The sequence below is a fragment of the Trypanosoma theileri genome (assembly GCF_002087225.1).
Source record: "Trypanosoma theileri isolate Edinburgh chromosome Unknown TM35_Tth_46_V1, whole genome shotgun sequence".
Lineage (NCBI taxonomy): Eukaryota > Euglenozoa > Kinetoplastea > Trypanosomatida > Trypanosomatidae > Trypanosoma > Trypanosoma theileri.
This window is the reverse complement of record NW_021639888.1, coordinates 154,027-164,502: the sequence shown is the minus strand read 5'-3', so window position 1 is coordinate 164,502 and position 10,476 is coordinate 154,027. Positions and strand designations below refer to the sequence as shown.

The following is a 10,476-nucleotide window of genomic DNA, read 5'->3' as shown; positions in this document are numbered from 1 at the left end:
AAAAAAAAAGATTAGTATGATAATAATGTATATTTGGTACCGCTATTAGTTTCTCCGTTTCAACGGGATGTTAGATTTTCAACTCTAAACCTGGGGTAAAGGGCATCTTTCACTTTCCTGGGGCACTGGATCTTCCTTGCATCTGTCGTCCCAATGGCTATTTTCACATAATTGCGGACAGACTTCGGTAACTGTCGATAGACGCTTGTGTTGTAATAAACTGAACCATTCCTCAACAAAACATGCCAGGGAACAAAGCGAATACTTCCGTAGTGATGCCACTCTGTATACTGTGTCCACATGTTCTCCGGATTATTACCCTTATAGAAAAAAGTTCGCAGCTCTGTCTCTGAGAAGACTGTCGTTGATTCATGGAAAAAACGAAAAACGTCACCCGGTACACTCTTATTATTATTATTATTATTATTATCATCATCGTACATTCGCGCTATAGTTGAGAAATCCGAAACAAAGTTTGGAAACATTGGATGGTACGACGCACGAACAATGTGACGTGGCGGCACTAATAAAGGTTCGTAGGAGGTTTTTTTACACTTAAAATAGACGGCAAAGCTCTGATTTAAAACAGCATCCTCTTTGGATGTTTGATTGTTTATCTCAGCCGCACTCCACTTTAGGAGGGCTCGCCGCTGCTCTTCCACGGGGAGGATGGACTCCACCCACAAGGGGCCAATGATGTAGAGATCTGGCCGTACACGAATGGCAATATCAAATGGAGCGTGGTCAACACTATTGTAGCCAGCCTTCGTGTATAATGTCTGTTCAAGTTTAAGTTTCAGAAAGGTGTTATTGACTGTATTGTTATTTCCCTCCATGCTCGCTGTACTCATATCGGTTGCGAGTTCCGTTGTAAAGAATTGTCGCATCCACCAACCCCAGGGATAATTCTGGAAAAGAAAAGGAGGAACCACTGAAGAAAGATACTCATCCATTGCGGGATAGTCCACTAGAAACAGTCCTGCGAGATAAGGCCTATAATGATAGATAAGCTCTTGCATATCTGTGGAACTCAGTGGCGGGTCCTCATCCTCCATCCCTTGAGTACCAAGACGCCTGTCTCCAATATTAGGATAGGTTACTAGATAGAAAGGGGCCTCATTCATCTCCAGAACATTCTCTTTTAGTGATGCCGCACACTTTCGAAATGATCGAAGATGTCCTGAAGCATGTACGACGACACGAAGTTTTACTTTTTTATTCGTCAAAGATGTTTCATTACTGTACAACTTTGCATAATAAGAATGATGGTGCTTCTTATGTAATGGTGCTGGTGGAATAGTGGAGGTATTAAATGCGGCATAGAGTCCAACCTGTCGCTGTTGTACTGTTAGAAGTCCCTCCAATAAAGATGAGGAAGAGGAGGAGCCTGATGCAGATGGCATTCCACTATAGTTACTGTAGTTCACATCAGTGGGAATGCATGGTATGGCAAATTGTGATGCTCGTGGTTTTGACGGCGAACGTGGTGAAAAGCAAAATCCTTGCATTTTAACAACAGTAGTACGAGCATCAGTTTTAGTAGTTGTAGTTGTACTACTAGTAGTGGTTCTAATAGTATTAGGAGTAGGAGTAATAGTAGTAGTAGTAGTAGTAGTAGTAGGATATGTATTGGTAGTAGCAATAGATCGAGAAGCTGTAAGAACAGTGCGGCTATCAACTGCTGGAGACTCCAGACGTGTTTGCCCTGACGACGATGATGATGATGATGATTCCTGTTCAAAAAGAGAACGAAGAAAAAGAATAGATACTATCACCAATAGACACAGGCCAATAAAAAAAACATGCGATAAGGCATGTTCTTTTCGCTAATATGTCAGTCCGCCTAAGTTCTCTGTTTTTCTTGTACATTGAATAATATCAAAAGAAAATTTTCTTGAAAATAACAATAATAAAGAAAAAAAACAAGCAAGAACAAAAAAAAAAAAAACAAGAAAAATAAAGAAGGGCGCACACGAAGGGAAAAAACAGGGAAACCAGAGAGCCGGAACGCCCCGGCAAAATAAAAACGGAAAACGGAAAACCAGGACCGAGCACCCCACGCTGACCCCGCCCCCGGGGAGGTTTTTTTTTTTTCTTCTTTTTTTTTTTCTTCCTGAACTTTTTCGTTCGGGCCCCAGCCGCCGGCACCCATTCGCCAGGAACCGCCGGCCGAAGAGGGAGAGGCGCGCGGGGGAGGGTTGAAGCGCCTTCGCGCGTTTCGCCTGGGGTTTCCCCAGCCCGGCTCCCTCGCGGGGGTTGCCTCTTGTGGGGGTGTCGGTGGTTCTGTTTGTTTCTTCGGGGTTGTGGTGCAGTTCGCGTTCCCTCCGCTCACACCCCACCACACCCCTTTTTTTTTTTTGTGAAGGTGTTCTCGCGTTGTCTGGGGTGTGATGGAGTCAATCTGGGATTTCCTTGTTTTTTTTTTATTTTATTTTTCGTACCTCGACATTGTAACTTGGGAAAGGCAGTTGAAGGTTACCTCAGTGATGAAGATTAATACTACAACAGTCCGTGAATATCATTAACTAAACATATCTATATACATGTTGGTTTATTTTTTTTTTTTTAATCAATACATGGTCTCTTTTAATATTCTATCTTATTTGCATTAGATTACTTTGTTTTGTTTCTTAGTATTTTTTTTTTTTGTTTTAAAGGTTTATAGTCAATGTTTCTCTGGAGTCTAGGACTGTGTGCGGTTGTTTTAGTTTGGTGTATCTCCGTTTTATGGTGTGATGTTCAAAGTGCATCTTTTTTGCAGGAAAAAGGTTCAATTATGGAGGTGGTATTCTTTACTAATTTTTTCGCTTGCATTGTTACAACTGCTGCTTGTCTGTTGCTGAGAGTTACTTCATGGAGTGATTTGAAATATATTGCAGTTTCACTTTATGAAAATACATTAACATGGAGGCTTCTTTTATCGGTTGCTTGTGTTAATGTTTTAGCTTTATCGTTAATGTTTTCTAGCTTTACGTTGGCTGGCATGACACATGCATATGCAGTGAAAACTACTGAACCTCTCTTAATGTGTCTCCTTTCTACAGAATGTATGCAAAGGGGAATACGACGGATTTTGGACAAGGGAAGAACCGGTAAAAACCTTCATGGTGAGGAGGAAGATTATCCCATATCGACAAAGATTATCACAATAGATACCTGGTTCTCTGTTATGCTTGTTTGCATTGGTGCTTTTTTGACTTCCTCTTCGTTAAAACGGACTACTACAGATCATTCTTTAAGTTTAACTACCCTTATGTTTGCCTATTGTCTTATATTTGCCAGTAATGCTGCTTTAGCATTAAGAACAACTCTAATGAAACCTTTATTGCATTTAGTTCCAGATTGTGGTGTTGTGTTAGCTTCTTGTGCAATACATATTTTTATGTCATTATTAGGTTCACTGATATTAATGGTACCAACTTTCTTGAACAAAGGAAAATACATAGTGGAGTATGACAAGGAAACTTGGAAACGAATTGCTGTTATTGGAGCAAGTTATGGTGTCTATCAGTTTTGCAACGGAATGGTTTTATTTAATGTTATACCTTTGGCTTATAGCATTTTAAAACAAATTCGAGTTGTAATAATTTTTTTTTTCTCTGCTTATTATTTTGGAAAAGAGTTTGAAAGCGTACTTCAACTTGCCGTAGGACTCACATTTTTGGCTATTGGTAGTTACCGTTATGCCGCACATTAGGTTTACCTGAATGGAGTTATGTCCTTTTTTTTTTATTCTTGTTATTGTTGTGCGATTCTCTGTTTTCATTAACTCTTTTTTTGAAAATTATTTTTGCTACTTTTGGGCTCTGTATCTTCTTTTGAATTTGTGAATAGTGATTTCACCAAATTATTATACGATTATATTAACATTTTTAGATACTTCTTTCATGATTGTGTTTATGTTATTTTTCTTTCTTTTTTTTTATTTCTAGAAGAATGGGTCAATCTGGAAGCGGACCGCAAGTTGAGACGAAAAGTAGCAATATTCCTAGTTATGAAGAAAATGTACCGGAATCCACAAATATGGAGGATCTTATAAAAGGTGGAAGATATAAGGTGGCAAAAAAGGAGACCCTCGATATGATGGCAGCTATTCAAGGTCCAAAAGATGAGAATAAAATCTACCCTGATTCCGAAATTAAGGATATCAGACAATATATTATAGAACAAGAGGGACTTAGTGTCGGTCAGGCGAGAAGAAAGGCTCTTGCACAGCAATGGCGTTTTTTCCTCTCGTGTGAACCTATGCAACGAGGTTTGGACGCAGGAATTATAACTGGTAGTTTCGCTGCTGCATTTGTTGCTTTCAAAAGTCCAAAAAATCGTATTCCGGCAAAAATAGGTCTTGTTTTTACTCTTGGTTTTTGTGTGGGTGTAATAACTGTACCTATGTTTGTTATAGCAGCTGAGGGATATAACGCAAAACGGATAAAAGCACTAGAGAAGGAGCTTTTTGCAAAACAACGGGATGAATTCCACAACAAGGGTAGGGGTGATTTGTAGGAGTTGTAGACATTTGGAAATGGGATGAGTGAAAAGTATGTTTTTTTTTATTTTCCTGCGTCCTTTCTGTTTCTTCTTTTTTTTTTTTTACTTCGTTTTTCTTATTAAATCGTCCTTGAATGTTTATTTATTTATTTTTTTTATCTTATTCTTTTTATTTTTTTTTTTTTTCTGCTTTGGTAAACAAAAAAAAAAGGTTGTTGTAAGTGGAGAGGATCTTTTTTTTTTGGAAATGACAGCGGTGTGTGAAGGTTATTCCAGTGAAAACATTGCCCTAAGGGTTGAATGTGAAGCTCAGGAGGCTGAGATAGCACAGTTAAAGAATTTTCTTCAACAGTCGGTAGCAAGACCTGATCTGTATCCTGGTCCACAGCGTGTAACACTGAACAAGGCTCTTAACGTATTTCCCGAAAAGGCATGGCAACAACTTAATAATGATGTTCCTCATGTTGATGATTCTGATGTGATTCGTGCCCTAGAAGAACAATTAAAAGATAAAAATGAGCAACTGAGCTTATGTTTTCAGGAAATTACTCAACTAAAGAATGATCTTAAGAATAATTCACCACCTGGTACAGTTATTCATGAGGAAAATACAGCCCATCTCTTATCACAAATCAATTTTTTACATAATGAGGTTGAACGTCTTGAACAACAAGTTGCAACGGTTCGTGAAAATGCTGTTGAAGAAGTTCAGGCAATTGCTGTGGAGTATAAAGAGAAACTTCTTCTTAAGGAGAAAGAAAATCGTTCTATAGTGGAGCAGTTAAGAGGACGAAAAAATCGTTCAATAGATGGTGAAGATTTTGTTTCTCGTTGTAAAATGTTAGAAAGTCAACTTGCCCTTGCACTTTCAGAGAAAAATTCTTTACTTATAGAAAAAAATGATTTGTCAACAAAAATACGTAAATTAGATACTGCTTTAAAAGAGCGTAAGCATGAAGCATTGGAAGCGCAACGAATGGCATCTCATGAATCTGTAACTTCTGGAAGTCAAATAAAAAGTCTTCAAGAAGTAATTCAAGTTCTCTCTGATGAGCGAACATCGCTTCAAAAGCAACTTCATCAGTTTCGTAGTGAAAAGAATATTGAACATGTTCACAATGAAACTCAGACTGAGAATGCTTTAGTTTGTACATTAACTCAAACAGAAACAGTATGTATGTCAGAAAAGGAATGTCAGGTAGACCTAATAACATATTCTGGAGATATTGGTGCACAATCTGTACAAAGTTTGACACATTTGCTAGAAATCAAATGTGCAGAGTATGATGATTTACGAGCTCAAATGGATGACCTTTCCTCCATACATAGAGATACTCTTTCTACACTAGAACGAACTAAAAAACGCCTGGTGGAAGAAGTTGAAAGAAGAAAACTACTAAGCGATGATGCAGAGAAACTTTCTCTGCAAGTACGTTCTTTACAACAGAAGTGTAGCCAGCAGGCTGCGGCTGAAAGGGAATTATACGCTAAAGTATCATCTGTAGAAGAGCAAAAACAACTACTACGAATGAGTTCTGTTAATATTGAACGTGAAAAACATGGTTTAGAAGAACAATTACAACAATATCAAAAAGATATGGATCAATTAATAGCGAATAAAAACTATTGTAATCAACAGGTTGCTCAACTTTCTAGTGAGAATGAAAAACTTCAAGCAGAAATACAACGGCTTCATCAGCATGAAGCTCAATTAGCATACTCTTTAAAGGCAAAAGATGGTGAACTACGTGAAATTCTTTCGGCGTATCAAAATGCTGTAAAAGAGGTTGAATTACAAACAGACTCTCAACGAACTATAGAACGTGAATTAGAAGCTACTCGTGCCACATTGGCATCGAAAGAGCAAGGTATAATTTACCTTCAAGAACAATTAAATCAGCTTCATCATAGAGATCAACAGCTTTCGCTGGATTTACAAACTTTTGAATACGAAAATAGTCAACTTCATCGAAAAATTGTACAAACAGAAGCATTAGTAGCTCAATTAGAATCTAATTGTAATGAATTACAACAAGTTTCATTAGCAAAAGATAGAGCTACTGAAGAATTACAACAAAGTCTCGCCGAGCTAAGCAAGCAGATTGTTTTAAAGGAAAATGAATGTATGCTCCTTCGTCAACGGTGTGAATCTCTTCAACGTGATGTCTCACGTTTGCAATCTGCTCATGAATTGGAGTCACGTCGCTTGCATGAGTTAGAGGATATTAATGCCCGTCTTGTTGTTAGAGGTGTAATGAGTAGTGAAGATGATGATAGGGTTAACGTACTTCGTGAAGAAGTGAAGGTTCTAAAAGAATCCCTTCAAGAAAAAAACTTTTCTCTTCAAACATTGCAAGAACAACTTCAGAGAGAACAGGATGAAAGAAAAAAATGTACTAGAGAACTACAGGTAGCTCAGACTTCGCTGGAGGAGGCATTGGATTCAAAGGAACGGCTGCAACAGGTGGTTCTGGATCAAGCAGCCACTTTATCCCACTTGTCTCAGTAAAAAAATATAAAATAAAATAAAAACAGCTGAATAGGTCTCGCACTGTTTTACTCTGCATTGTGTTGGGAGGGAAAAAGGGAGGGATGATTTTTTTTTTTTCTTTGGGGTGGGTGGGTGTCTGCGTCTCTGTTTTTTTTTTTTTTTTGTTTGCGTTTTAAGCTTAACAGTATAGAGATATATTCTGGTGTATATATATATATATATATATATATATATATATTGCAAATATTTATCTGTTTCTCCTCTTTTAGTTGTTCCGCTTTTTCATTCAGGAAGTGATGCATGGCATTGTGGAATATGTTCGTGCCATTGCTATCTACAGTGTATCGTCTATGGGGATGATGTTAAGCAACAAGCTTGCTGTTGTAGCACTGCCACTTCCCTGTACTCTGGTGTTGATGCAGATGGTTGTGACACTCGTTCTACTGATTCCATTCCGATCTCAAGTGGAGCGTCTAAAACTTCAAAATGTGCAAAAGTGGATTCCTGCGGCAACACTTTTCGCCTCCATGCTTTACACTAGTATGGAAAGTTTTGCCAATGCCAACTTATCTACTGTTCTTACATTCCGCAATCTTGGACCCATTTTTACAACTGTAGCAGAATATTATGTGCTTGGTGAGCGCGTAAATGACGAAATTATTCTTTCACAGTTTGTTATTTTCTTGGGAGCAGTAATATATGGTTGGGCAAACTCAACATTCACTATGATCGGACTGTTTTGGATGCTACTAAACCTTTTCGCCCAAGGTTTATATGGAATTCTCATAAAACATATGACAACCAATGTGCCCGAGTTTTCATCTGCTACAAAGTATACTTTGGCTTTATATAACAACGTAATCGCCCTGCCAATGGTCTTTGTTCTTTTTCTACATCATAATGAGATGATGTTTCTTAATCTAGTAGTACCTAGTGTTACCAGTTCTGGCTGGTTTTGGATTGGAGTTACTTGTTTTTGTGGTTTTATGATTTCAACATCCGGTTTTGGTCTACAAAAACTTGTCTCAGCTGCTACCTTTATAGAAATCAACAATTTGACAAAATTTGTTAATATTCTTATCGGTGTTGTTTTTCTTCATGATCGCATAGGCTTTGTTGACGGATCAGGTTGTCTTATTGCTCTTGCAGCTGGAGCTTGGTATGCCTCTGCGAAGTATCGCTTTAAAGCTATTCGGTCAACGGCAGTGTAGACCCTCTGTGATATAAACGTATTGTACGTTTTGATAAAAAGATAAAAGTATCTGTTGACCTTATAATAAGTTTTTTTTTTTTTTTTCTGTGTGTGTGTGCGGATGATTTTTGTCTTCTTTATTTTTTCACCCCCTCTCAGAAATCAATAACTGTAACTGTGCTAAACATGAACATTGTGATTACTGTCATGATTTGTTTCTATTACCTTTTCTATAGATATTTTAAAAGATGTACGGTGTTGCCATCTATGTGCATGCGATATCGGTGTTCTGTGTTTCATCCGTTGGGATGATGTTAAGCAACAAGCTTGCTGTTGTAGCACTGCCACTTCCCTGTACTCTGGTGTTGATGCAAATGGTTGCGACACTCGCTCTTCTGATTCCATTCCGATCTCAAGTGGAGCGTCTAAAACTTCAAAATGTGCAAAAGTGGATTCCAGTCGCAACACTTTTCGCCGCCATGCTTTACACTAGTATGAAAAGTTTTGTTTATGCGACTGTCCCCACAGTTATCATTATCCGCAATCTTGGATCCATTTTTACAACTGTAGCAGAATATTATACACTTGGTGAGCGCGTAAATGACGAAATTATTCTTTCACAGTTTGTTATTTTCTTGGGAGCAGTAATATATGGTTGGTCAAACTCAACATTCACTATGATCGGACTGTTTTGGATGCTACTAAATGTTTTCGCCCAAGGTTTTTATGGAATTCTCGTGAAACATATGACAAGCAATGTGCCCGAGTTTTCATCTGCTACAAAGTATACTTTGGCTCTATATAACAACGTAATGGCGATGCCAATGGTTTTTGTTCTCTTTCTTTTCGGGGAAGTTATGAAACTGGATTCTCTTTTGCCTCGCGTTACCAGTTTTGGCTGGTTTTGGATTGGAGTTACGTGCATCCTCGGTTTTATGATTTCAACATCCGGTTTTGGTCTACAAAAACTTGTCTCAGCTGCTACGTTCATCGTTATCAACAATTTAACTAAGTTCTTCAATATTCTTATTGGTGTTTTCATCATGGGTGACTCCATGGGTTTTACTGATGGATCCGGTTGCGTGATTGCTCTTGCAGCTGGAGCCTGGTACTCCGCGGCTCGTTACAGATTTAAGGAACCTGATGTGACCTTGGAGAAGAAGGAGCTTGAATCTCCTGAACAAGCTGTGTAATCATATTTTTCTTGTTTTCTGTAACCTTTCCCTGAAAGGTAAAAAAAAAAAAAAGAAAGTGCTCTTCAAGTAGAAATCAGGGTGGTTTAAAAGGAAATGAAGTTGGTCTTTGTGTGCTATCTTGGGTAGGTATATGAACCGTTTACTGAAGGCTTCAAGATGTAATTACACATCATGAACGACATGCATGACACCTTTAAAAAATCTTTTTACTGCTTAAACTAAAAAGATTAGACGAAAAAAACACTTTTGTGGTTTTTTTTTTTTTTTTTTTCTGTCTCTGTTTTCTTTCCTACCTAAGAGTCAAATATAAGGTACGTGGTAATCCCAATTGTTGTGATTACTTTTTTTTTTTTTCTGTCTCCGTTTCGTTATATGTGAAATTCTGTGGTGGTGATGTTAGATGATGTAGTATATGGTCGTATTTTTCCATGGGTGTTCTCTACATTGACTTCATCTCCACATTTTTTTTTTCTCTCCTCTTTTCTCGATATAAGTAGTCTTCCAAGTTAAGGAGATTATGGAGTCCATCTTTTGTGTGGAGCAGATTAATGTTCCTCCAGAACTTGGAACCATTATGAAACAATATACCAAGGCTGTTCTAAGGGATAGACCGGAAGATCTTTACAAGTACAGTGCAAATTTTTTCGCAGCTCTTTGTGGTCAATCAGCCCCTTTTGACAAGGATGGGCAATATGTTGAGTCACGTGGATACGAACCAATGGAACACTTCGCTGCTGCAGATCTCAACAAGGCGGAGGCGGTTGAAACCACACCTTCTGCAGATAATGAAACACGTGATGTTATTCGGGATATTTTCAGTGAGTATGATGTTAATGGTGATGGACGATTGTCTAGGGAAACAGTGCCCGCACTGTTAGAGGAACTTCAAAGAGCCCTTGGCCTCAGTGGATCTGATACCATTGGGGCGGATGAACTTCTCAGCATTCTTGATACGGACGAAAATGGTACAGTTGATCTTTTAGAGTTTCGTCAACTTTTTTTTCAATCAAATGATTCACCGTAGAGACGCAGGAGAAAAGAATTTTGAGTTTCTCTTTTATGTAAAAGCAACCCAATATATATATATATATATATATATATATATATAT

General features: G+C 38.0%; 8 protein-coding genes across 8 annotated transcripts; 7 read left to right on the top strand and 1 right to left on the bottom strand.

Annotated features, from left to right (window-relative positions):
• Window positions 1-59: 59 nt before the first annotated feature.
• Window positions 60-1,403, bottom strand: TM35_000461730 (uncharacterized protein; the record flags this gene model as incomplete). Its single annotated transcript, XM_029030352.1, has 1 exon — window positions 60-1,403. One exon carries the CDS (start codon window positions 1,401-1,403, stop codon window positions 60-62), a length of 1,344 nt encoding a protein of 447 aa, XP_028878420.1.
• A 34-nt stretch (window positions 1,404-1,437) lies between these two features.
• Window positions 1,438-1,830, top strand: TM35_000461720 (uncharacterized protein; the record flags this gene model as incomplete). Its single annotated transcript, XM_029030351.1, has 1 exon — window positions 1,438-1,830. One exon carries the CDS (start codon window positions 1,438-1,440, stop codon window positions 1,828-1,830), a length of 393 nt encoding a protein of 130 aa, XP_028878419.1.
• Window positions 1,831-2,668: 838 nt separating this feature from the next.
• Window positions 2,669-3,697, top strand: TM35_000461710 (uncharacterized protein; the record flags this gene model as incomplete). Its single annotated transcript, XM_029030350.1, has 1 exon — window positions 2,669-3,697. The coding sequence occupies one exon, from the start codon at window positions 2,669-2,671 to the stop codon at window positions 3,695-3,697; it is 1,029 nt and encodes a 342-aa protein (XP_028878418.1).
• A 239-nt stretch (window positions 3,698-3,936) lies between these two features.
• On the top strand, window positions 3,937-4,503 carry TM35_000461700 (uncharacterized protein; the record flags this gene model as incomplete). Its single annotated transcript, XM_029030349.1, has 1 exon — window positions 3,937-4,503. The coding sequence occupies one exon, from the start codon at window positions 3,937-3,939 to the stop codon at window positions 4,501-4,503; it is 567 nt and encodes a 188-aa protein (XP_028878417.1).
• A 232-nt stretch (window positions 4,504-4,735) lies between these two features.
• On the top strand, window positions 4,736-6,997 carry TM35_000461690 (BRCT domain-containing protein; the record flags this gene model as incomplete). The annotated part of the gene is made up of 1 exon (XM_029030348.1): window positions 4,736-6,997. The coding sequence occupies one exon, from the start codon at window positions 4,736-4,738 to the stop codon at window positions 6,995-6,997; it is 2,262 nt and encodes a 753-aa protein (XP_028878416.1).
• Window positions 6,998-7,275: 278 nt separating this feature from the next.
• On the top strand, window positions 7,276-8,190 carry TM35_000461680 (GDP-mannose transporter; the record flags this gene model as incomplete). Its single annotated transcript, XM_029030347.1, has 1 exon — window positions 7,276-8,190. One exon carries the CDS (start codon window positions 7,276-7,278, stop codon window positions 8,188-8,190), a length of 915 nt encoding a protein of 304 aa, XP_028878415.1.
• A 229-nt stretch (window positions 8,191-8,419) lies between these two features.
• On the top strand, window positions 8,420-9,364 carry TM35_000461670 (GDP-mannose transporter; the record flags this gene model as incomplete). The annotated part of the gene is made up of 1 exon (XM_029030346.1): window positions 8,420-9,364. One exon carries the CDS (start codon window positions 8,420-8,422, stop codon window positions 9,362-9,364), a length of 945 nt encoding a protein of 314 aa, XP_028878414.1.
• Window positions 9,365-9,884: 520 nt separating this feature from the next.
• Window positions 9,885-10,391, top strand: TM35_000461660 (cAMP-dependent protein kinase dimerization/docking domain; the record flags this gene model as incomplete). The annotated part of the gene is made up of 1 exon (XM_029030345.1): window positions 9,885-10,391. The coding sequence occupies one exon, from the start codon at window positions 9,885-9,887 to the stop codon at window positions 10,389-10,391; it is 507 nt and encodes a 168-aa protein (XP_028878413.1).
• Window positions 10,392-10,476: the final 85 nt, after the last annotated feature.